Source organism: Talpa europaea (genome assembly GCF_964194135.1).
Source record: "Talpa europaea genome assembly, chromosome: X".
Taxonomy (NCBI): Eukaryota; Metazoa; Chordata; class Mammalia; order Eulipotyphla; family Talpidae; genus Talpa; species Talpa europaea.
Genome location: NC_140081.1, coordinates 95,112,832 through 95,137,043, shown reverse-complemented (window position 1 = coordinate 95,137,043; position 24,212 = coordinate 95,112,832). Strand labels below are relative to the sequence as shown.

Below are 24,212 nucleotides of genomic sequence, written 5' to 3'. Positions count from 1 at the left end.
GCCAGAGGTGCGGGAGGGTGAGAGGATTCACCAGAGACAGAGTAGGGAGCAGAACAGGCAGACGGACCAAAAACCAAGGGGAGCAGCGGGCGAGACAGGAGAGGTAGCGCCATGTGGGCAGCTCCCTGGCCGGGCGGGAATCGAACCTGCACTGCAGAGGCCGCGGACAGCTTCACAGCGCTGCGCTCAACCTGCTGCGCCACCGGGGAGGCCCTGGAACACATTGTTTTTCCCTTTTACCTGACTTGTAGCATAACTTCAAATTTATAAAAAGAGCAAAGAATAGTGCAGATAATAGAAAGAACCATTCTCAATCTGAAAAGGGCACGTATGACAATGCACAGTTAACATCATGTTTGCTGAAGAACTGAAAACTTTCCCCTAAGATCTGGAACAATAGAAGGATATCTGTTCATAGTACTTCCAATCAAAATTGTACTGGGGGGGGGTCTGGCCAGGGAAATTATGCAAGAAAATGAAATGAAAGAGTCCAGATTGGAAAAGAAGAAGCAAAACTATCTCTATTCACAGATGATGTTGATCTTATATTTAGAAAATCCTAAGGAATCCACTAAAAAAACTACTGGAAGTACTAAATGAGTTCAGCAAGGATATAAGGTCCTGTACAAAAGGCCATTGTATTTCTTCATTGAAAAACCCAAATGAAATGAGCAAAACAACGCCATTTACTATAGTATCAAAAAGAATAAAATACTTAGGAATAACCTGCGCCTGTAAGGAGTGCAAGGCTTGCACAACAGCATGTTGTTAAAAGACCTTCAAGGAGACTAAATAAATAGAAGGATACCCCATGTGCATGGAGCGGAGCATTGTGGAGAAGACGGATATGCTTTCCACATTGATTTACAGATTCGACGCCATACCTATGAGAAACCCAGCTGGCCCTGTTGCAGAAACTGACAAGCTGATCCTAAAATTTGTGTAGAAATGCAAGGGGTTCAGAATAGTCATACGATCCTGAGAAAGAAGAGCGAACTTGGAGACTCATACCCCTCCTATGTCACAGCTTATTAGAAAACTACAAGGATCAGACTGTGGGGTCCTGGCACAAGGACAGACTTATGAGTTAATGTAACAGAGTCAAGAGTCCAGAAATAAATCCTTCCCTTTATGGCCAATTGATTTTTCAACAAGACAGTTAAATGGCAGAAAGAACAGAGTTTTCAAGGAATGCTTCTGGGATAACTGGACACACACACACACACACACACACAATGAAGTTGGACTCCTACCTCACACCATACACAAAAAGTAATTCAAAATGTACCAGAGACCTAAGTGTGTAGGAGCTAAGACTGGGAAACGCTTAGAAGAAAAAGCCACTCCAAACCTTTCTGAGCTTGGATCAGGCAATGGTTTCTTATGAGTGTCACTGAAGGCAGAAAGGCCACAAGTCAATCGATAAACTGGACTTCATCAAAATAGTGTGTGTTGTGACTGATAGCATGAAGAAAGTGGAAGGCCAATCCAGAGGATGACAGGAGATATTTGCAAGTCATCCGTAGGATGTGGAACTTGTGACTCCACGATAAAAAGACAAATGACCCCACTCTCCATGGGCGAAGTTGTCCCATAGATGTTCCACAAAAGAAGATGTACACATGGCTGATGAACACACAAAGAGACGTCCAGCCTCTCTCTGGGCTTATTAGGGACGTGTGAGTCAGGCTGCCTGAAGCGCACGAGGGTGGCCACAGTAGACAGGTGGGCAGTGGGGTGAGAGCACTGGCGCAGCCGGGGGAGGTGGTGGAGACGGTTTCTCAGAGCGCCCGGCATCCCCGGGGGCCCAGCAGCCTGCTGGCAGGGGCAGTGCGTGGCTGCGAGCTGCATCTCCACATGGTTGTTCTCAAAAGAATAGCAGGTGGATTTCTCTCTCTCTCTTTTTTGATTTATTTTATTTATTTATACAAGCACTGGGTACAGTCAGAAGCGCGGGAGGGTGAGAGGATTCACCAGAGCCAGAGCGGGGAGCAGAGCAGGCAGAAGGACCGAAGGACACTGCTGAGGGGAGCAGCGGGCGGCAGGAGAGGTCTGCGCGCCATGTGGGACCCTCGCCGGTGGCCGGGGATCAAACCGGCGCTGCAGAGGCTGCGGGCAGCTTCCCAGCCCAGCGCTCAACCGCTGCACCACCGGGGAGGCCCAGGTGGATTTCGCTTGCCTCGTTCATCCAATGTTGCCAATTGCCCGCTGACATCTTTTTTTTTTTTTTTTTAAGAGGCATTTTTATTTATTTATTTATTTGTTTGTTTGTTTTGTTTATACATGCACTGGGTACAGTCAGAAGCGCGGGAGGGTGAGAGAATTCACCAGAGCCAGAGCGGGGAGCAGAACAGGCAGAAGGACCGAAGCACACCGCTGAGGGGAGCAGCGGGCGGCAGGAGAGGTCCGCGCGCCATGCGGGACCCTCCTCCGGTGGCCCGGGAGCAGCCGGGGATCGAACCGGCGCCGCAGAGGCCGCGCGCAGCCTCGCAACCCAACGCTCAACCGTTGCGCCACCCGGGAGGCCCAACCGCTGACATCTTTTTGAGAGAAGGAGCGCCTGGGATCAGTCTCCTTGTATGCAGACACTTGCATTTCTTTGGTCTTTGTGTTTCACGGCATTGGCTTTCCTCGAGGGCACAGGCTGATTATTCCGTGGAGTGTCCCCCTGCCTGGTTCGCCTGGCGTTTTCCGGCCATCAGTCTCGCTTCTGCGCCTTTGGAGGAAAGTCTCAGAGCGGCTGCCTCCTCAGTGTGAGGCAACAGGGGCCATTTCCGTCCCCGGGTCTGCGTGTTAGCTGCCGGGCCTCCTGCTGCCTGGTTGCTGTGGCTTTCCCTTGTGGGCGACATCCCAAGACTGCTTAGATACCCTATTCCTCACCAAACTTTCACCCTCTAGTTTTTTCTTCCTTGCTCATTTTTGCATGAATCCACTATAGTTAGTACGGTTGCTGAACGTCGCTCCTCCCACATTTACTCTCCGGCTTTGCAACGGTGAGCAAGCGTGTCCCTCTCCCATGCCCTGATCCACTTATATCAGTGTGGACTCCAGACCCCCACTTTCTGAAGAACAAGATGCCCTGGCTTCAGCTAGCCTTGACCTGTCCCTCATTCCTGGAATCAGCCATTTATCCTTACATCCCACGTTCGTGTTCAGTGGATACCTGCCCTGCAAAGCTTGGGGGGGCGCACACACATGACAGGCATCGATGAACGTGCCCAGGACACAGACCTGCGCACGTGCACTGCCCTGACTCGCCAGGGGCCTGGCCGTCACCCCTAGCCCAGTGATCGCAGCTCAGCGGTTTCATTCTGCCCTTCTCGCTAGTTTATTTGTAACTTCTCTCTGTCACTGAGAAAGCGTCTGCACTGCTCACAATGGATGTGTGGATTTGCTCACCCCCAGAATGTGCAGAAGATAGTTGCGGAATTGTTGGCTGGTGCAGAGAAAGAAAAGTAGGTCTGGCGTTCAGGGTTTCTTTCTACTTCTTTTTGTCTTTAGCTTGAGGGTAAACAGTCCAAGGACTGAGTTCAAACATCACCCAGTCAGTCTCTCCCCGTGGGCCCCTAAGGCGTCCTCCCCTGCTTTCCCTCTGCCCCAGGTCAGGCCAGCGCCCTCTTCCTGGGCATTTGTTTACTTTCGGTCACTTGAAGCCTGAGCGCGGTCTTCTGCGTGTGCTGAGAGCATGGGTTTTGGAGAGCTTTGTTTGTTCTTGTTTGTAACTGACTTGTTGGGAGGCTATGTTGAAAATGCCTGATTTACGTGGCTGCCCAGAATTCTCCAAAGCAGCAATACGATGAACATGCCCACGCCTTCCCACTTGGCTTACAGGTTGGTGCGATTATAATCCAAGTGCCACTTCTGAAATGGAACTTGACAAGGTGGTTCTTAAGTCGACATGGAAGAGCAAATGGCCACGAGAAGCAGCGACGCTCCAAAGGGGCCAAGAAGAGCCTGTGGCTATAAGAGCTTTGGGCCCTGTATCAACGTCATGGTGTTGGCCAGGAATGGCCAGAGCTGAGGACGCAGGCGCAGGCGAGACAAAGCCAGAGTGGCCGGGCAGTTGGGGGAAGGAGTTGTTCTTTTGGCGGGGGGCGAAATAATGCCAGGAACATGAGGTGTTGGCCAGGGTGGGCAACTTACAGAAAAACTTTTAGATGCTACAGGGGAGCCCGGAAATCAGCGAACCCTCTGGGGAAGGCCGTTTGTCATCCCTCACTTAGCAAAATGCAGGAGGCAAGTCGCCATGGCCCGGGATCCACGCGAGAATCGGGAGCAACCCACTGGCCATCCATCCACAACAGGGCGAGCGGCCTCGGGAGGCCACGGTCAGTGCCGAAGCAGCTGCCGAAGTGGCACGAAGCATGGAGCAGGTGAAGGAAACGCTAGTGTTGGCGGCACAGACAGAGGCGCCGGGGCTGGAGAGAGGAGAGAGCAGTGCTCAACCCAAGTTTCAGTCACGTGGGAAGCTGGGAGGGGGAAGGGTGTGGCGTGACCAGAGGGGACACCCCAGGTCCTTCAAAGGGAGCGGCCCCTTCCCTGTCTGGCCTGGGCAGCTGCACGCAGGGCTTGCGACTCCTTGCTCGGCTCACACCCAGTCTGCACAGCGTTTGTCCTCTCAAGATCGAATAGCAGCAGATGGAAACGGAAGGCTCCCCCTCCCCGAGTGGCCGTGGGAGAGCCCCGGGAGCCTGTCTGGCTGGGAGGCTCAGGCTCAGCCCTCACTCTGTTCCCGGGCCCCCTGGAGAGCGGGCCACTCTGACCCCTGCAGTCTGGGGGGGGGAGGGGGGCTGTCCCCACGGTTAAAGTACTGAAGCACCTCTGTGCCCGTTGCTAAGTCGCAGCCCCCACAAGCCTCCAATGTTCCCCACCAGCTGATGGCCCCAGCCTCCCCTCCGCCCCCCATCTGATCTGGTCACCAGCGGTTTGCGCCGGGTCCAGCGGCGCTCCTGCCGGCCCCTGCTCCGGCGCCGAGCGGCCTCCTGGGCCCCCTGCTCCACGGAGGAGAGAAGACTCAAGGTCACATCCGCCCCCCGGATCCATTTGCCGCCCAGTCCACCCACAGCCAGTTTGCTGACGCCCAGCTCCCCTGATTACCGGGTCACCTCCAAGCTCTCATTTGGAATTCAAATGAGGGAGCTTATTTTCACCTTTCATTCTAATGGTGGTTCTAGCTCAATCCGTTCCCTAATGATCCATTTGCCTAATGAAAAAATATTGAGCATTTTGAAACCAATTCAGCCAAGGCGCTGCTGTTTGTGCCGGGCGTCTCCCTGGCCGCTTCTCAGCGGGGCGGGGGCCTCTCTCCTGGGGGCCTTCTGCTCGGGTTCGCAACAGGAGAGGTCCCCGTCAGCGGGTCCCGCGCCCCCGCCCCAGCTTTCCCGGAGCTGCCCGCGCGCCCTCGCACCTGGCGTCGCGGGTCCAGGCACATGCCGAGGGTCCCCGGCCCGCGCGGTTCCGAGGGGAGGGCGGGGCGCCTGTGAGAGCTCGTATTAATCCAGCGAGAAAACCCCCAAATGTCGCCCCAAGTAGCGTCATAAAACACATTTATTTCCAAAACAAAACGACCTGAGGAAACGAATCTGCCTTTCTGCCCACAGGCGGAGGGAGCAGAGGAAGGGCGCGCTCAGCGTCCGGCTCCTCTCGGCCTCTGGACCCAGCAGCTCACTGGCCCTTGACCCCGGGAGGGTCACCCAGCCCCCTGCTCGGGAAAATGGGGCCAGAAGCGCGTGTCCTTCGGAGGAGTAAGCCGGTTAATCACCTGCTGTTTGCTAGGGAGCCGGCCTGCAGATCCACTGTAAGGAGCACTGACGAAGTCAGCGCCCAGAGGAATGCTTGCTTTTCTTTTGCTTGTTTGCTTTTAAATCCTTAAAATGCCAAAAACTTGGGAGAAAAGCAGGCCTGATATGGATGCGGACCCAGCCAGCTGCAGCTGGAGGTCACTGGCTTCTCAGCAGTCGCACCCTGCGGCCCCCCAGGTCTGCAGGGCGCCTCTCCCTTCAGTGCCCCTTTCTGGGAGGCCCTGTCAGCCCCCCTGTGCCCCAAACCTCTGGCAGCTCCTGCTGCCCCCTCACCCCGTCCATCCCAGAGAAGCAGTTAATGGTTTAATGGGGGGAAGGCTAACCCCAGTCCATCGAGGGGGCGCCTCAAAGGGTGTCGGCTGGGGAGAGGGACCCCGCTCTCTCCTGGCAAGCTCGGCTCCAGGCCGCCTTCCCTGCTGGAAGTGAGATGCTGGGAGTGTGTCGTGGGGAGATCTGGGCCCGTGGGCCCAGGAATGGGGGTGCGTGCTGGACTCAGGTGGGGTCTCAGGAGGCAGGGCTTTGTGGGAGAAGCTGCCTGGCCAGGTGAGGAGGGGCTGAGAGTATGTGCTGGGAAGAAAGGGGGGTGTTGCTACGCAGCAGGAAGCTGGGCCTGGGACACAGGTGGGGCCAAAGAGGACCAGGCTGGCCGGCCCCAAAGAGTCTTTAGCAAAGGGGGACCAAACCCACCCCGGAAAGGGGTCACCCTGAGCAGAAGCTCTCAAGCCCAGGTAAAGACGGAGAACCCTCCCGCCCCCCACATCCTCCCCCCTCCTCGGCGCCTGCCCGGCAGAAGGGGGAGCTGGGGGGAGAGGAGGGCAGCGCAGCCGTCCCCACTCCAGTCCACTCCAGTCCATTCCAGGTCTGGGGCGGCGGGGGGGGGGGGGGGGGCAACTCTTCGAATGGGATAATGGGATGTGAGTCAGGGCTGAATTTTAATCACGGAAAAGGACCGGAAAAGTTAATGGTTGGGGAGGGAGTGGGGGGGGGCGGCGAGAGGAGGTGACAGAGCGTGCTGGGACCGGCATAAACAAGACCTCCGGTGAGCTGCACCGGTGGGAAAGAGCTGGAGGGGGCAGTGAAGCCCCAGGAACTACAGGTCACACCTTGGGGTGGCCTCACCCCCCCCCCAGAAGGGGCCAGTGGTTGGCCTGGGCCGGGGCCGCCTGCAGGGCAGAGCTGGTTGTGGAGTGTAGTGCGAGGGGAGAGGGCGCTTCCCCAGGAGGCCGCCAAGATGGGGGTCTGGCCGCGGGAGGGCCTGGCCGCGGGAGGGCCTAACACCAATGGGCCCCTGACTTTCTGGAAACCAAACCAGCTTGGTTTCCAGCCCATCCTCCCCGCCCCCGCCCCGCCCTATCCCAGGAGATAGTTCCCATAACTGAGGCTATAGGTGCAAGTGGGGCGCACCTCCAGGGAGCAGCAAACCAGCCCACGTTGTTGGGAGACATGCTGGGGTGGGGGTACAGGGATGTGCAGGTTTGTGGACCAGAGCGGCTCAGACCCTTTCACACTCTGCTGGGATGATGGTGGGCTGCCAGGTGCGCTATCGCACAGGGCCCAACAGCGAAGCTGCAGCCTAGGGGGCCCCAAGTTCGGACCTACCAGCAACTTCTTTTTTTTTTTTTTAAGATTTATTTATTTATGCATATAGGAACTGGCCAGAGGTGTGGGGGGGTGAGAGGATTCACCAGAGCCAGAGCGGGGAACAGAACAGGCAGACGGAGTGAAATCCACTGCTGAGGGGAGCCGCGGGGAGACATGAGAGGTCTGCGGCGCCCTGTGGGGAGCTCCCTGGCCGGGGACTTCCCTGTCCCCAAAACTCATGCCCAACGCCCCCGCCAGCAGTGCCTTCTGCCCGAGCGGCGCTGGCCTTGGCATCGGGCCTCCCCATGGAGTCTCCCATCTCGGCCTCTCTCTGGGAGCTCCAGGAGCGTGCAATGTCCTGACATTTACTCTCTGGCCGAGGGGATCTCGGGAGCAGGCTACTTCCAGCCTTCCCTCTCTTCTGCCTGCCACCAGCTGCACACCCAGCCGGCACCACAGCCCTTTCCGGGAAATGGCTTCCATGCTGCGCTGTCTGGTAGCTGAGCGGGAACCATGGCAACGGGCCGCGGAGGACCTTCCCATCACCCCTCAGAAAGGGCAGCCTATTTCTGGGACCTGAGCCCAGTTATTCACTAGTTCTGTATTTTGCTGTGAATTTCAATTCTGGTGAGCTGGTGGTGAGGGTGTCGGGCCTGAGTTTGGGGGTAGGGGTTGGACAAGTGACCTGCGTGCTGTCTTTCTCCAAAGGACGCTCCACTCCTGGTCCAGCCTTCAAGGCCTTTGGCCCTTTCATGAGGCTCGCTACCTGGTGCCGCCTGGGTCTCCTCTTGGAGGGGAACAGGGGAAGATGGGTGCTTTGGGGGTGACTGTGTTGGGGTAGGGACCACTGGGGGTACCCCCTCATGGTGTGATGTCTTTCTATTCTGTTTCTAGCGTGGGGGTGGGGGAGGCGGGGGTCCTTGGAGTCTCCCCGGCAGGGGGGCATCTGGCCTGGTGGGGGATGCCGGTCCACGTCCCTCAAACCAGAGCAGAAGGCACCACCTGCGCGTGCACACGCACACACACTCCGGCTGTGTGGCTTTTGGTGCAGACAACTCTGCCCCCTAGCGGCGGGCTGTGGCCGCGCGCTGCGGGGTGGCAGGTGGCAGGCGGCCAGGTGACTCACTGGGATACCCTGCAGCCTGGACGCGGGCCAGGGCTCTCTGGGGGTGCAGGAGGACAGGAGACTGGGCCTACGCCGGGCGAGGAGAAAACCGCCTGCGGGCTAAGGGTGGCCGGGAGCTTGACAGCAGCGCCCCAGGCGTGGGTTGCCACCAGTGGCCCTTGGTGTCCCCTTTCTCCGCCCCGCAGCCCTCAGCTCCTCACGGCCCCTGGGCGTTTACAGCTCACACATCTTTTAAATAAGCTGCCTGCTGAGTCTTAGCTCCTGTGGCCTTTGCCCCCATGTCAAGCCTATGAACATGTCGCATCTCGCAGCCGAAGGGACTTCGCAGGTGAGAAGGCTGAGAAGCGCAGGGCCTGAGCCCACGGACATGAAGTGGCCTGGCTTGTGGCTGGGCCCGGTTCCTCCCAGGAGCCCTGCCGGCAGCACCTCAGGGGCTGAGGCCAGAGGGGAGGCAGAAACTTTCAAAGGGGAGGAGGAGGGCCCCCCCCACCGCCGCCGCCGCTTTGAGGGGCCCAAGGGCTGTGTGTCCCGAGAAGCGCAACTTCGCTTCTTCCGCCTCAAGGAACTTGGTTGTGACAACAGCCTGAATGAAGTGGGAAGCAGAATCTTCCAGAGCCTCCACATATGGTCCCAGTCAACTGACATCTTTCGTTTTCATTTTGAAATAATGACAGGCCCATGGGAGGGAGGCCCCATGTCCTCACCCGCTGGCCTCCCTGGGGGTCATTGTCCAGGTGTGCCCTTGAGACCCGCACTGTGCCCCGCACTGCAGAGACCCTCCTTCCTGTTCTAGATAGAGCTGCCCAGAGCAGTAGCAATTCACAGTCCTGCTTACTCTGGAGGCCAAGGGCAGGCTCCCTCCTGCTTCTTCCAGCTCCTGGCGGCCCCAGGCACCCCTGGGCTTGTGGCCACATCCCTCTAATCCTTGCCGCCATCTTCATGTGGCTTATGGATTCGGGAGGCCACATGTGAGATGCGCTTCAGTCCAGATGTCCCCATCACCCCCAGTGTGACTGGTGGGCTCGGATGTGCAGAGCACACCAGCGCCCCAAGATCTGCATGTTCTTCCGTCTGCAGCAAGCCATGGAGCCCCTGCCCGAGGGCCCCGCGCAGTGAGCCCTTAGGCATCAGGTGCGGAGCCCCCCTCTCTGCACGCCCGGAGCATAGGAACCCAGTGGCCCCGTCTCTGCGGACGGGCGGCAACCGTCGGGCCTCAGCCCTCAGCACACGCAGTCCCACCCCTGCGCAGGGGCTCGGTGCTGGCTCCGTTTTGCTCTCTACCCCAACCTCTGATAAAGGAAATAAACCCCAGGTGACAGACCGAGCAAGAAGTGTGATCTGCCCAGTGTCCTCAGGAGGACACCGCCGCCTTCTCTTGGAGAGCTGTGCTCCTGCCGGCCAGGTACACGGAGCCGGGACCCGGCGCTGCTGGGGCCTGCGGGCTGCGAGGGGAGCGCCGGCTCATGGGTTTGACAAAGGCGGCTCTGTCTGGGCAGGGCTTGGGGCGGGGACGCCAGGGCTCCTGAGGGGAGAGCCTGTGTGCTCTGTTTCTGCACCAGGCCCGAGTCTGCTCACTGGCCACGCAGTCCAGGTCCCGGGGGCGTGGGATCTCAGAAGGGGCCGCGGTTGGGGCCGAGGGAATGTGCTGTGGCCACTGCGCAAACAGGACAGACCCCCCCCACCCCGAATTTGGTTTGGCCGCGGAGACTGGTGGCGCCACACCCGCACCCCAAGAGGGTGGGAAATGTTCCTTGCCCACACCCGGGAGAGCAGGGCCGGGCCCCAGCGGTGGGAAGGGGCTTGAAGGGGCTTCCTGCGGTGCTTGGGCGGAGGCCAGGCTCTGGCACCGGAGGAGGGAGCACCCACCCTTCTCCCAGCTTGCCTGACGTGCAGCGCAGGGGCGGGGAGGAGGAGGTGAGGGAGCGGTCAGCTGTCCACGCGTGGGGGGCAAGGCCACGGGGCCGCAGGAAGAGGTATGACCTGGGCAGGGCCTGAATGGGCGTGAGGGGTGTTCGGGGGTGAAATCACAGCACTTGGGGTGCTGGTTGGGGAGGTGACCAGGTCGCCAGGGCAGAGTCTCATGAATGAGGTTCTTGCCCCACGGAAGGGGCCCGCAGGGCTCCGCGCCCTTCGCCCAGGCGAGGACAGAACGCAAAGCCGGCTCTTTGCATCCGGACCGCAGTGGCGCCTGACGCCGGACTGGCAGCCCCGGGAGAAGTGAACGTCTGCTGCTGCCGGGCCGCCAGGCCTCTGGGACTTTGCTGGTGGCAGCGCCACGCTGAGGTGGCGGTGTGGGGTGGCTCCTGCAGCCATGGCAGGGGCAGGCGTGGGAGCAAGGCCAGGGCAGGCAAGAGACCGGGAAGTCTCTTCAGAGGCTGGCATTGGGAAGGAGGGGCAGCCGAGGCCAGCAGGGCGGGCGGAGGCCAGGGAAGGGCGCTGCGGGGCCGGGCGGTGAAGCCGGAGGCGGGAGCAGCTGCCGCACGGGGCCACGGAGCCGTGGGAAGCCGGGGTCCCCCGGGAGCAAGGCGCTCAGCTGGTGAGGCGGCTCTGACCGAGCGCCCCCTCCTGGGCACGGGCCGTGGGAGGAGGCCGAGCAGGACTGCACTTTGGCTCTGCACCCCCTGCCTTTGGAGATGCTCAGTCTTTCCCCGGGCCTACTCGGGGCCAGCCTTTCCTCCGCACCCCAGTGTCTCTGCTCCTCTCGGCGCTGTCCTCTAAGCTTCCGTTTTACACTCTGTACTCTCAGCCCCCACCTGCTTGCTTGCTCAGTCACGTGTGACAGGGAGGAGGGTGTGATTTCGAGGGTGCAGAGAGCCTCAGCCACGGGCACATACTCCTTATAGAAAGTCTTCCTCTGGTCACCTGTGCTGGCAGATGACCCCAGGAGGTCAGAGGCGGGAGGTGAGGGGGATGCCAGGCTTCGCAGTGGCGACAGGTGGCTGGAAGGGAGGCCTGCCTGGGCGTGGCCTGCGGGTGGAAGAGGAGGAGTGGCTCAGAGGTCAGCTGGCTCCATGCAGGCTGGTGAATTATTCATTCATCAACCACTGTGCCCAGGCTGCCTGCCAGGAAGGTGCCCTGTGACCCAGGGTTTTAAAAATTAATGTGTTCATTGAGTCATTCCCTCGACTCACATTCACAAGCCCCTATTACTTGCTGAGCCCAGACTCTCCACACCACAAAAGCCCGGGGGAGAAGCAGGAGCTCAAGCTGTGCTGTTTAACCAGTAAACACAGCAGGTGGGGAGGTGACAGGCAGGCCACTGGGCCAGCAGCCAGAGGGAAAAGGAGACCATTTGGGTGTGGTATACGTGTGTCTGGGTACCCGCCTGTGCACGTGAGAGGGTGCATGATGGGAACGGGTGCGTGTGGTTGGCATGATGTGGGACACTAGAGGTAGCAACTCGAGCCCCCAAGACACACCGTCCTTATAGGCAGGTTTCAGCCTCAGGCTGGGTGCTACTCCCAGCCTGGCACCGACAGGGTGCTCAAGGCATGCCATGTGTCAGCAGCACAAGTGTCTGGGTGTCCTGAGCCCCCTCCACACACATGCAGTTGCCACGCACGAGTGTGCACCCATTGGCATTCAGCCCAGGGCCATGCCCTGCCTTGGCAGAGGAGTGGCAGACAAGGCTGAGGGGCAGGAATTCTTTTGCTGGGCAGAGCGAGTGCAAAGAGCCTGACCCGGGAGACCTTGACCTCCAGGAAGCTGCACAGGGCCCCTCCACGAGCGCAAAGCGGGAGAGCTCAGGCTGGCAGCTGCTGGCTGGGTATGCAGGGCAGGGCCCACTCAGCCTCGCATTCTAGGAAGCCCACCTGGAGGTTGTGTGGTGTGCCCAATGGTCCCCCTATCCCCGTCCCCCAAAATGTGTCCATGTTGTAATCCTCAGAACATGTGACCATGACCTTATTTGAGAAAATGGTCTTTACAGATGTGATGACATTAAGGGTCTCAAGTTGAGCTCCTCCTGGATTACCCCAAGGGTGACCTAAATTCAACGACAGCTGTCCTTATAAGAGATGGAAGAGGAGAGACACACGGCCAGGGCAGTGAAGACGGAGGCAGGGCCTGGAGGGATGCAGTCATCAGCTTAGGAATATGTGGGACCAGCAAAAGCTGGAAGAGGCCAGACAGGATCCTTCTGGAGAAGCTCTGAGGGAGTGTGGTCCTGCTGGCAGCTGGATTCCAGGTCCCTGGCCTCTAGAATCACGAGAGGATAATTTCCTGCTGTTTTGAGGGCCCAGTTTGTGGTTATTAGCAGCCCTCTGAACTAACCCAGCTGGTGTGGACAGAGGACTAGGGGTGGGGGTGTAGAAGAAAGAGATCAGGGCCAGTCTGGGGGGGTGGGAGTTGCAGACATTGGGGTGGAGGCTAGTGCAGGGTCTCCCCAGCAGAACCATGTGCAGGCAAGTGGTGGCCTTTTCCTCTCAAGGTTCCCAGAGCTCTCCAACCATCGCGACTGTGTGGCAGGATCAGCATGACTGGAGTGACCATTTGTCACTAGATGGAGAGCCCTTTAAGGCCCCACGCACAATTCCCTGCTCATGGGAGACACAGGTGAAACTGGAATGACGTTGCCAGTTGGATACACAACAGTCATACAGCAAACATTTATTAAGTGCCTACTGTGTGCTGGACTGCAAAGGCAAGCAGAAATCAGATCTCCAGGGATCCAGGGCGGCTGGAGACTGGAGAGCGTGTGCAGCACTTCGTGGGGCTCGTCCCTGGGCTGGGCGCTCTGGCCAACTTGGATTTGGGTTGTACCAATACTGACTGTGGGATGCGCAGAAGCCTGAGTAGAAGTCCCATAAGCACCGTGAGCCCCGGGCGCCACGCACGCGGCCAGCTCTCCAGGTCCTAAACTCCCTCAACCACACGGGTCACCGAACGGGAGCTGTAAGTGAGTGCGGCGGCAGGCCCCGGCAGCTCAGGTGCTAGGGGATGCCCGGGCAGTAAGCCCTTGACCTCGCGGCAGCCCGATGGAGTAGCCCCCGGCAGGGGTTAGGATGTGCTGCTCCCTAAGGTCGGGCGAGTGGCCTGGGGAACCCGGGTGACAGGGCGCCCCGGGTCTGTTCACGGGGGGTGGGGCGGGCCGCGTCGGGGGCGGGGCAGGAGGTTTCCAGGGGCGAGGCGGGCCGCGTCGGGAGACCTAGCTGCGAAGTGCCGTCCGCAGAGTGGGATGCAGGGGCGCGGGGTTGGCTTTCGGGTATGGGGCTGGCGGCCCTTGACCGGCAGGTACCGTCGGCTCTGCGCCTGCGCCTGCGCCTGCGCCTGCGCGCTCGGGCCAGGCTGGCCGGCGCCGCGGCACCGCGCACTGTGGGGGGGGGCGGGGGCGGGGGCGGGGGCGGCGGGGCGGCCGCTCCCTCCGCGAGACCCCGGGAGGCGGCATCTGCGCGCCGGGGGAGCATCGCCTTCCTGTGGCGGGTCCCGGGGCTGCGGGGCGGGACCTCATGGAGGCCGTTGGCCTGGAGGGCTGCGGAGGAGGGGACGCGGCGCGAGGCGCAGAGGGGCGGCCGGTCCCGGAGGCGAGGGTGCACTTCCGAGTGACGCGGTTCATCATGGAGGCAGGTAACGGCGGCGGGGCGCGGAGGGAGCCCAGTGGCCCGCGTCGAGGAGAGCGGCTTCCGGGTGGCGGCGGCCGGGCGCGGCGAGGCTGAGGGAAGGGGCCGCGCTGAATCTGCCGCAGGCGGGACCGGGAGGCCCGGCTCGGGGCAGCGGTCTCTGCCCGCCTTGCTGGGCATCGGGCTGGAGGCGGACGCGGCCTTGGCATTTCTCGGTCGGGCGCGGACCCGAGGGGAGGACGTGCAGGGCACAGGCCCGGAGCGCGGTGGCGTCTACGGCGCCTGCCGCCACACCTGCCTTCCGGCGCCCTCGACACCGGCCACCCAGCGCGTTTGGCAGCCCCCTGCTGGGCCGGGTCCCCTCACACCCGGGACCTGGGTGCAGGGCGCGTTTTGATCCCTGCCGGGCCCCCACAGGATCTGCACAAACACTGTGCACCGTGCGTGCGTAGTCTCCAGCTCAGCTGGCAGCCCTTACTTCCCAGCCTTGCTCCTCCCTGTGCTCGGGAGAAGGCAGTCAAGGCCAGGCCGCAGGCCGGGGACATAGTGTGGGATTGTTGATCCCGCTGATTTGTACACTTCGTTTCCTAGAGGAGTTGCAGTGTCCCCTGCACCTCCTACTGCCCATCCGCCGGGCGAGGGCTCCACTGAGTGCAGGGCAGCCAGCTGCCTTGCAGGCTCTGCTGTATGAAACAAGGCCGGCAGCAGTGTGTGAGCAATGCTGCCTGCCTGACTTCTCCGGGCTGAGGGTCCCATGCAGGGCTCAGGAACTGAAGTTTAAAACTTGCAGAGCTGAAAGCTCTCTGGGTGTTGCTTTGACGGGCTCCTTTACAAAACATGCGCTTGCGCTCTGCGTGAGCCTGAGTGCTGGGTCTGCCAAAGGTGTCCCCATTCTTGTTCCCAGAGCCTGGGACTGTGGCCTCATGTTATAAAACAAGTTTTGCAGATGGAATTCAGCATGTTGACCTGGGGGACCTACCCCACATTATGCAGTGGATCTCACTACTTGCCCCATCCTTGAAGCAAGAGGCAGGAGGAGAGGCAGCAGAGAAGGCCACATGATGTTGAAAGCAGAGGGAGCAGTTAGAACACGCTGTGCTGCGGAGAAGCTGGGAAGGGGCTGCAGGTGCCCTTCAAAGCTGGAAAGGGCCAGGGAGCAAAATCTCCCCGGAGTCTCCCAAGAAACCCAGACCTTAATACCGAAGTCTCATTTCTGACTTTTGGCTCTCAGGATTGTAAGGGAAAGTAAGTGTGATGCTTCTGTGGCCCAAGGCAGTGATTCCCCTAGGAGCTGCACATGGTGGAGGAGGCTGGGCATGGTCTTTGACCTCTAAGTCAGTCTGTGCCCGGGTTTTCACATTCCGACCTCTGTTTGTGCACGGTTCTCTGCTGCCTCTGTGGTGTCGCTGTGGCGTCCCTTGCTCTGCTGCAGCAGCCCCGTCAGTCAGTCACCCTGCCTGTCCACTGCCTCGTCTTTTCTAACCGGCCCGTGCAGCGCGTGCTTAGCGTAGTCTTGAGCTATAGTGTCCGGGACTGGTGGTGCCATCTGCCAGCTTGCTCGTGCGCCTTTTGTCCCTCCTGTCGTCTTGCCAACACTTTGGCAGGTGAGCTGCATTCCAGGGCCACCTTGACTTACGTGCTCGCTGAAGCAGCCGTGGACACACAGCACGCCATCACTGACTGCGCTAACTGCACAGGCATCTGGACCCTGCTTCCAGTGCAGTCTGCAGAGCCGTCACTTGGGCGTGGCCCGCAGCCTGCAGAGACGAGCAGAATCTGCAGAGCCAGTGGGTGGACTCGGTTTTCCAGCATCCCCACTGGGCCCTCAGGGCTTATTGACCCAAGGAGTCCCAGCAGCCTGGCTCCACACTGGCGGCTACTGCCAGAGGGGCCCAGAGCTCTCCATCTTGCCAGAGCAGGCGCAGCCCAGCAGCAGGGGGCGTGGCGTTGATGGGCCCTCCGCCTGCTCTCTCTCCGCAGGTGTGAAGCTAGGGATGCGGTCCATCCCCATCGCCACTGCCTGCACCATTTACCATAAGTTCTTCTGTGAGACCAACCTGGATGCCTATGACCCCTACTTGGTGGCCATGTCTTCCCTGTACTTGGCCGGCAAAGTGGAAGAGCAGCACCTGCGCACGCGTGACATCATCAATGTGTCCAACAGGTAACAGCTTCCGGGTCTTGGCATGTTGGGGGCTTCCTGGCATCCACCTGAATGGGAGGACAAAGAAGGACCCCACTGGGCCCTGTCCCCCAGCAGCTGAGCTGGAAAGGAAGACCCTGCTGCCCTTGGACTGGAGCCAGAGGCACAGGCAGCAAAGGCAGGGTGATTGTGGTGTCGCAAGCCCAGGGCTACACGGGAGCAAAACTTGGGCCGCATGCATGGGAGCCTCCAAGGCCAGGTGGATGCAGGGAGGCGTGCGTCAGAGGGAGTCCTTGGTGTCAATAGGACCCAGGGGACCTTGGAGAAAGATGTGTCAAAGCAGAATCACCTGGAATCTTAGGCAGGATGTGTCCACCAGGGATGACAGGTGGCAGAGAGCCCCAGAGAGGACCTCCCCCCATCGGGGTCTGTGAACCCCATGGGCCGGCCTGCGGCCCTGGCGTGGGCATGTGGCCAGCTATGTACGAGGAACCACATCAGAGCTGCTCAGGCATGTCTCTCACCCTGGAGTGGGCATGGGTGGTCCATGGGTGGGCCCCTGGGCTCAAGTAGCTGTGTTCCTGTTGGGGAAGGAGACGGCAGTCCCGCTGGCCAGGCAGGCTGTGCCAAGGCCCTGGGGCCCCTGGAGAAAGTAACTGGTGGAAAGTTACTAATGAGTGATGCATCACGCCTTCTAGCAACTCTAATTGTTAGGAAAGCAAAGTATTTTGTGCTTTTTCTCTTTTAATAAACAGGTAACAGAAAAAGCACTGTCTGCCCCCGCAGCACGCCAGGTTCATAGTGTCCTGCTACAGACCCAGCTAGAAACAGGAGTGGTGGTGGTGGGGGGTGGGGTGGGGGGGTGGGGGGGTGGGAAGCCCAGCAGGGCGGACAGCAGAAAGGAAATTGCTAATTAGAAGTGGCTGTGGGTGGGGTTTTGAGGGGGGTTGGAAAATAAGTCAAGAGCCGGCAAGGGTGAGTCAGCTGCAGAGAATTCCGACCACTTGTGTGTGAATCCTGCTTACGTGCGTCTTCGTAATCTTGCATAGGTGGGAGTGTTGTAGACATATATGGTGTAAATAAGCACAGAAAGATCTGGAATGAAGGAAAGACAGTCTGGAAAGCAGAAAACGGAAGTCCATTGATTCTTCTTGATACAGCCTCTAAATACTTGCCTCTGGCCCAGAGTGGGAGTCCTGGCGTGGCCATCCCAGGAGGCGGCCCTCAATGCCAGGCTGCTTGTGTCAGGAGGCCGGCCCCCGCTGGCATGGTAGGGCCTCCAGTTCCTCTGGGGCCACCACAAGCCCAGCTTTGTATTTGTCATCTTGCTGAGTGACATGGGGATAGCCCATCAGGGATGAAAGTTGCAGCCGTGTCTTCTGTCGTCTCCTGCTTTGTCCCGGGCCCTAGACATGTGGATCGAGTCCATTCTACAGACCGACACATAAGGCCCTGTGTCGGTCTTCAGCAGGCGGGCTTGAGAGCTTGTGTTCGGGCCCCAGGCCCCTGAGGGACTGCACCCTGCATGCCGGCCCCCGCTCAGTGGTGCTGTCTGCTCGCAGGTACTTCCGCCCGGGCAGCGAGCCCCTGGAGCTGGACTCGCGCTTCTGGGAGCTGCGGGACAGCATCGTGCAGTGTGAGCTGCTCGTGCTGAGGGTGCTTCGCTTCCAAGTCTCCTTCCAGCACCCGCACAAGGTATGTGTGGGCCACCCGCGGCCCTGCCCGTCTTTGCTCCCTGTTGGAATCCTTGCCAGCACTTGGGGTACGCGAGGAAGCATGGTCTCTCCTGTCCACCACCCGGGCTTCTGGGGGGCCGTTTTCACGTCTGTGTTTGCCCTTCCATGGCTTGGCTGTGGCCTCGAGCTGGGATCCTCGTGACCCCCGGAGCCCTGGCAAATCTACCAACCCATGCAGGTTGTGTGCTCAGCAGGCCACAGGGACATGGCCAGTGTGGTGACCTGCTGGTTCCTGTCCCCGAGGGGCCACTGTGCTGAGAAAGCCGCGTGTGCATGCCAGCAGGGCAGCCGTTTCAGACAGCACCAGAGAGGCGGGTGGGGTGGTGCCCTCAGCACCCTTGCATGGGATACTTTGGGGGCTCCTGGCCCTGCACAAGCTGCTTGGAGGATGGCCTGCAGAGAGAAGGGGCCATAATGTGGAATCCTCTACCAGAATATTCTTTCTTTTCCATTGAATCATTTATGGAGGCAGTTGTCAGTCGGCAAGCAGTGGCAAGAAACCAGAGCTCCTGCGAGCCTGCCCAGTCCCCCAAGTGGGAATACCCTGCGAGACTCCAGCACATGCAGCGGGCGGCTCGCTGGCCCCGGGTGTTCCGTGTGCTCTGCACTACGGCACAGTTGTGCGCACGCCACTGACGTTGCAGTCAAACAAGTTTTGTTGCTGGCATCCACTCACTCATCCACACTTCCCACCTCCCTAGCCCCTGGAACCCCTGCAGAGGCTTCTTTGAGCAGTGGTGTCTGCAGTCTGCGATGCTCCATGCAGGCTGGGCTGGGGCAGGGGCGGGTCACCCTGGCGGCTGCTGGAGCTCAGACGCCGCTCAGGCCGTGCGTCTTAGGGCAGATCAGACCCCGCCACGGGGCTCAGGGAGCCCTGTGCCGTCCCGCTGCTGGCTTCGGAAGGGTATCTCATGGTGGGTGACTCCCGGCCCAGCCCGGGCATGCTGGCATCCGTACACGTGCACTGAGCGGGCCCCTGCTCCGTGGGTGCGTGAGGCTCAGGCCGCGCAGCTGGCTTCCAAGCCGAGCCGACAGACTGCTGAATTTCTTGGTGCTCAGCCGCTGGTCTCTGGTCCTCCTGAGAGCAGGCTTCCTGCCCCCGGCTGGGTCCTGGCCCTAGGCAGCTCTTGTGTCCAGCAGGCACATCCTTTCTGGGCCTGATGCCTGAGTGGGGCCAAGGGAGAAGGAGCAGAATGATCTGCAGTGGCTGGCAGGTGTGGCAGGGTTTGTGGCCATCAAGAGGGACCTGTTTCGGGAGCCAAGGCTGGAAGAAGAGCGGGCAGGCCCAGGGGGCTGGGTGGAGTGGTGCTCGGGCCTGAGGGGCATGTTAACCCTGGTGGGAGGGAAGGGCGAGGGTGGTGAAGCCCCGGAGGAAGGCAGGGCTTGGAGGCCAGCGGGGCCTCCTGGGACTTTTCCCAGTAGCGTGACGACCACGAGAGGGTCTGAACGGGGAGGCAACTCCACCCAATCTGTGTTGTAGTGACGCCACGACGGCTTGGCTGAGTCCCAGTGCCTCTCGGCGAGGAGGCAGGCGGTGGGCCCGAGGGCCAACAGGCTGACTGGCGTGTCTTTGCAGCACCTGCTCCACTACCTGATTTCCCTCAAGAACTGGCTGAATCGGCACAGCTGGCAGCGGACCCCCATCTCCGTCACCGCCTGGGCCCTGCTGCGCGACAGTTACCACGGCGGGCTGTGCCTGCGCTTCCGGGCTCAGCACATAGCTGCAGCCGTGCTCCACCTGGCCCTCCAGGTCTACGGCGTCGAGGTGCCGGCCGAGGCCGAGGCCGAGAAGCCGTGGTGGCAGGTGAGATGCCCTCTTTCCTTCACGAGGCGCACACACACCCTGGCCTGTGTGCCCGGGCCGGGGTCACTGTGTGGTGGGCTGTGCTGGGTGGCGGGGAGCAGTGTGTCTGGACTCTCCCCCCCGCCACGGTGATGCCAGGAGCACCCCCTCCCACAGTCACAACCACCAAAAATGCCGGCACTAGTGCACCTGTTCCCGGGGGTCACTCCCACTTGAGAACTGAGCTCAGCCCAGCGGTCATCGCGGTGGGTGGAGCTGCTCACGGGGCGCGGGTTGTGGCCTGGGCTCACACCACCAGCGCGGGGAGCAGGCGGGGAGCAGGCTGGGGCCGGACGGCGGAGGCTGGGCCGTAGCTACATGGGCACGTGGGTGGAGAGAAGGCGGGCGGGCAGACGGCAGGTCGATGGTGGGTAGGTGGGCCGAGAGATGGCACAGGAGAGATGAGACTGAAGCCAGGCGGGTCGCCGCGCCCCGTGGGACAGGAGGCCAAGCGCAGGGCGTGGAGAGCGAGTGGAGGCCCGCAGCCCGGCCTGCGCTCCCTGCGCGCCCCTTCTTTCTCAGAGCGGAACGTGGCGGTCGTTTCTTATTGGACCGCATTTGAAATTCACTGTCCCCTTTTTCATAGCGCTTGTTCTAGAATAAGGTTTCTGTGCACGTTTGAGATAAGTGAAGGTTTCTCCTTCAGCATCACCTGCCCGCTCCAACCCACATGGCCAGAAATCTTCGAAAATGTTTATGTGTTTACTGGACAGAGGGTGCTCCCTGAGGGCCCCTCCCTGGCCTGTTCCTCACTCCCCTTCCCTCCTACAGCTCTTGGCCAAGTGCGCCCTCCCCTTGGCTGATGTGCCCCCCGCCTGCTTGCACCCCGGCCCCCCTGGAAGAGTACAGTTCCTTCCGCTCTTCTCTTTGTTCTTTTCTTTATTGCCTGTCTACCCCTCCCTCACAGAGGCTCCCCAGCCTGTACCGCCTGAGCCCCGGTTCTGGTCTGCTGTCTGGCTGCCACCTCACCAGCCCTCATGCCCTTGAACAAAATGCAGCCGGAGCGTCAGTCTCGGGCCCGCTGTGCCCCCGTGGCAGCCCCGTGGGGAGAGGCATCCGTCGGGACAGGAGATGCTGCTCCAAGCTCTGGTGCCCTCGCTGAGTTGAGACCGGGCGGTAGCAGAAGGGCCTGCCTCTCCTGGTCTTGCTCTCTGAGCGCCTCCGAGGGCCCTGGCCCCAGCCCTGCGGCCACTGGCTGTTGTCTGCTTCCTGTTGCACTGTCCCCTCTCCTTGGCCTGTCTGTCTCGTGCGCTTGTCCTCTCTGCTTGCTCCTGCGCGTCACCGGGTACCCTGGCACCGCCTCTGCTTTCCCCTCACAGTTGTCGTGGGAGAGGGGAGGTACCCAGAGGCAGCTCCTCCACAGGCCTGCTTTCTAGGCCCTGCCGACATACCTGGTAGTCCTTCAGCCCGGCAGGTATTGCCGCTTTGGGGTGCCCTGCTCACATCCACCCAGTGCTTTACCTTTCTGGATGGCTCCGGGAGCTTCTGGATTCTGGGTACCCTCTGGGCTGGCTGGCAGAGCCACTTTGGGCTTTTCACAGCTGTGGTGAAGCACACGTCGCATCACACTGGCCTGTGTCCCAGGTGCAAGCAGGCGGCTCAGGGGCATGAAGTTGTGCGCCCGGTTGTGCATGACCCCCCCTTCCCAGCCACGTGCAGAGCGGGCCTCCTCCCCGTCGCATCTGTCCCCGTGGACACCAACTCCCCAGTCCCCGCAGCCCCTTGAGTCTCATGCTGTATTAGCCTGTTGCCACTGGCTGGGGTCACTGGGCACCTTGCCCTCGAGGCTCCCAGGCATAACTGTGTGGGAAGCTGATCCTCTCCAAGCCTGAGAAAGCCCCAGTGTGGTGCTAGAGAACCTTGGGTCTCTTCATTCCTTCATGGGTGCACAGTTGGGTCGCTTCCAGCTTTTGCCCCTGGGCTATTTTTTAGAGGCCGCAGAGGCTATTTTTTAGAGGCTATTTTTTCTCACCTTGGCATCTCTGGGCACACTGATGAGCCAGCTCTGTAGTTTTGAAAGATTTGACTGCCAATCTCCAGCTCACTGTCCATGGGAGGGGCAACCTGTGGGGGACTCTTGCTTTCTCTGGGGTCCATCAGTGGGTGCAATCAATTTTACTTTTTGCCCGGTTTGGCCTAAGGCCCTTGTAACACCTTGGTTCCCCAGGTAGCAACCCCTGGCCTGGAGGTGGGGGGGGGGGCCCTGCATTCATGCAAGGGCTCCTGGTTTGCTTTTATAGTTTCCTTGTACTTAGGGGTCCCCAATAGCACCCCCAGGCTTGATGCCTCCCTAGGAGTGGTCGACACAGTGAGTCAGAATTGGAGGACACAGGTCAAAGGCAGTTCAGGCAGAGGAGCATCTGTGGGCAGGGGCCAGGAGATACCAGGAGCCAGCCTCCAGGCACCCTGGCACTGACATGTGGGCGGCAGGTCATGCACAGGGAAGGCACAGGGATGCTGCCAGGCAGCAGCGGCCAGGCGGGTGACGGGAGTGGGTCCTGTAGCCTGCCGTGCCCCTGGGGCTGGTCTCAGTGGCTCAGGCCACGCCTTCTGGAAGGCCACTGTGGCCCAAGAACCCCAGAAACCACTGTGTCAGCACAGACTGCCTGGCAGGGCCTGAGGCCCCAGACCAGCCAAGACCCCCTCATGGGCGGGACGTTCCAGGGGCCTCGAGGTCCCTCTGGAGCCGGCCAGGGCCAGACTTCACTTTGGAGCATGCAGTGCGGATGCCGGGGCCTGCTGAGCGGCCTCGGTGTGGACTCCCATGGACTGGCCAGGAGAGGACATAAGCTTTCCAGCAGCCGGGGGTATCTGTGGAGCAGGTCCAGGTGCACCCCAGAGCTGGCTCGGGTGGGTGTGGGGTGCAGGTGACCTAGCCGGCCCGTGTCAGGAAATGGCACTCTCACCCTCTGCTGTCCTGCTGTCTCCAGAGAGTCTGGAGCAGAGACCACCTGGGGCAGGAGGAGCGATGGTGCTCCACACCCCACTGTCCCCACACCCCCCCCAACCCCCACCCCCAGCCCATTCCTATCTGGGTCAGCTGATCACTGAGACCTCTTCCGTCTGGAGCGTTCTCCGCTGTGCCCGGTGTATGGCAGCCTGGGCAGCCCGGCACACAGTCGCCATGCTCTCTGACGGCCGCGCCCCCAGCCGGGTGATTCTGGCCTGACTGCGGGGCCTGTGGAGCTGCAGGGAGTGTAACTGGAGCCTGTTTTCCATCTCCTCTACAGGTGTTCAGCGAGGACCTTACGAAGCCAGTCGTTGATGACATTGTGTCTGATCTTGTTCGGATTTATACCATGGACACAGAGCTCCCCTGAGGCCTGGCCCTGGCCTGCCCAAAGAGAAGCTGGAAGCCTGGTCCCCCGGGGCGGCTGGGAGGACAGGCTCTGGCTCCTGGGGTGATCACGCGCTGCCACGCCGGCTCTGACTGTCCGCAGCCAGGTGCCGCCGGGGGCCCCAGGGGGGCGGCCCCGTGATGCCCGAGTCTGCTTCTGCCCTTTGAGGCCTCCGCCTACAGTTGAGCCGGGACGTCATTGGAAGGAAAATGAAAGGCCAGAGGGGACTGCACCTGGGGACTGAAAGCTTTATAGAAAGTGTGAAATGTGCACCACAGATTCAGCGTATTTTGGGTAATAAAAGGTGATTCGATACATCAGTGGAGACCCTGTCTTTGCTCTGAAGCTCGCGCTGCATCTTGGGGTGCTCACGAGGGCCTTCCCCTAAAAGACCCCTTGTTCCCTGAGATGTTTGCGGTGTGACCATCAGTTTCCGAGTGGGCAGCAGCACAGCCCGTGCCTGTGTCCTGGGTGCGGCCCCCAAGGAAGCCCGCGTGGGCTCGCCCCCTCCGCCGGCCCATTGCCGGGTGTGGGGAATTGGCCCCGCTCGGTGAGCGAGGGCAAGCTCCGCCAAGGTGGGCTAGGGAGTGTCATTTGGGTTCCAGAAACTCCGACCTGGCCATGATGTAACCAGAAAGCTGTAAGAAGTTGGAAGGAGGTCTCCTGGATGTGGAGCCAGCGAGTCTGGAAGGGGCGTGCAGAGACTCTTGGGGCCCAGCATCCCCGACTCCCACCACACTCTTCTTCACAAGGCTGGCTTGTGGGTGGGAAGTAGAGCTGTCAGGGTGCTTCACTGGGGGTCCATGCGTGGCCCAATGGCTCCATCCTTTAGCAGAAGGTGGAATGGGCCAGGGGCTGTCCTGGGTGCTCCCTGGCATTTGGGAAGACGAGACCAGGGTCCAGGGGCTCTGGAAACTGACTGCCAGGCCCTCTGGCACCTGCAAGTGAGGGGGGCCAGAAGCCCGTTGTCTATCAGAGTGCTCGTCCCTGGTGGTGCCCAGGAAGGGGTCACACCCTGATGACAAAGGAGGCAGTGGGGCTTGCTTGTGTTTCCAGAGTGACAGTCATTGTTGCCAGGATGAGACC

The 24,212-nt window shown here is 60.5% G+C and overlaps 1 protein-coding gene across 2 annotated transcripts; it reads left to right on the top strand.

Annotated features, from left to right (window-relative positions):
- Positions 1 to 13,955: 13,955 nt before the first annotated feature.
- On the top strand, positions 13,956 to 23,417 carry CCNQ (cyclin Q; the record flags this gene model as incomplete). Of its 2 annotated transcripts, none has more annotated exons than XM_084258264.1 (5): positions 13,956 to 14,073; positions 16,047 to 16,230; positions 17,772 to 17,904; positions 19,522 to 19,749; positions 23,019 to 23,417. In XM_084258264.1, 5 exons carry the CDS (start codon positions 13,956 to 13,958, stop codon positions 23,106 to 23,108), a joined length of 753 nt encoding a protein of 250 aa, XP_084114390.1. In that variant the 3' UTR covers positions 23,109 to 23,417. The 2 variants fall into 2 exon arrangements, with proteins under 2 accessions (XP_084114390.1, XP_084114389.1); XM_084258263.1 differs by having other exon boundaries at positions 19,522 to 19,785.
- Positions 23,418 to 24,212: the final 795 nt, after the last annotated feature.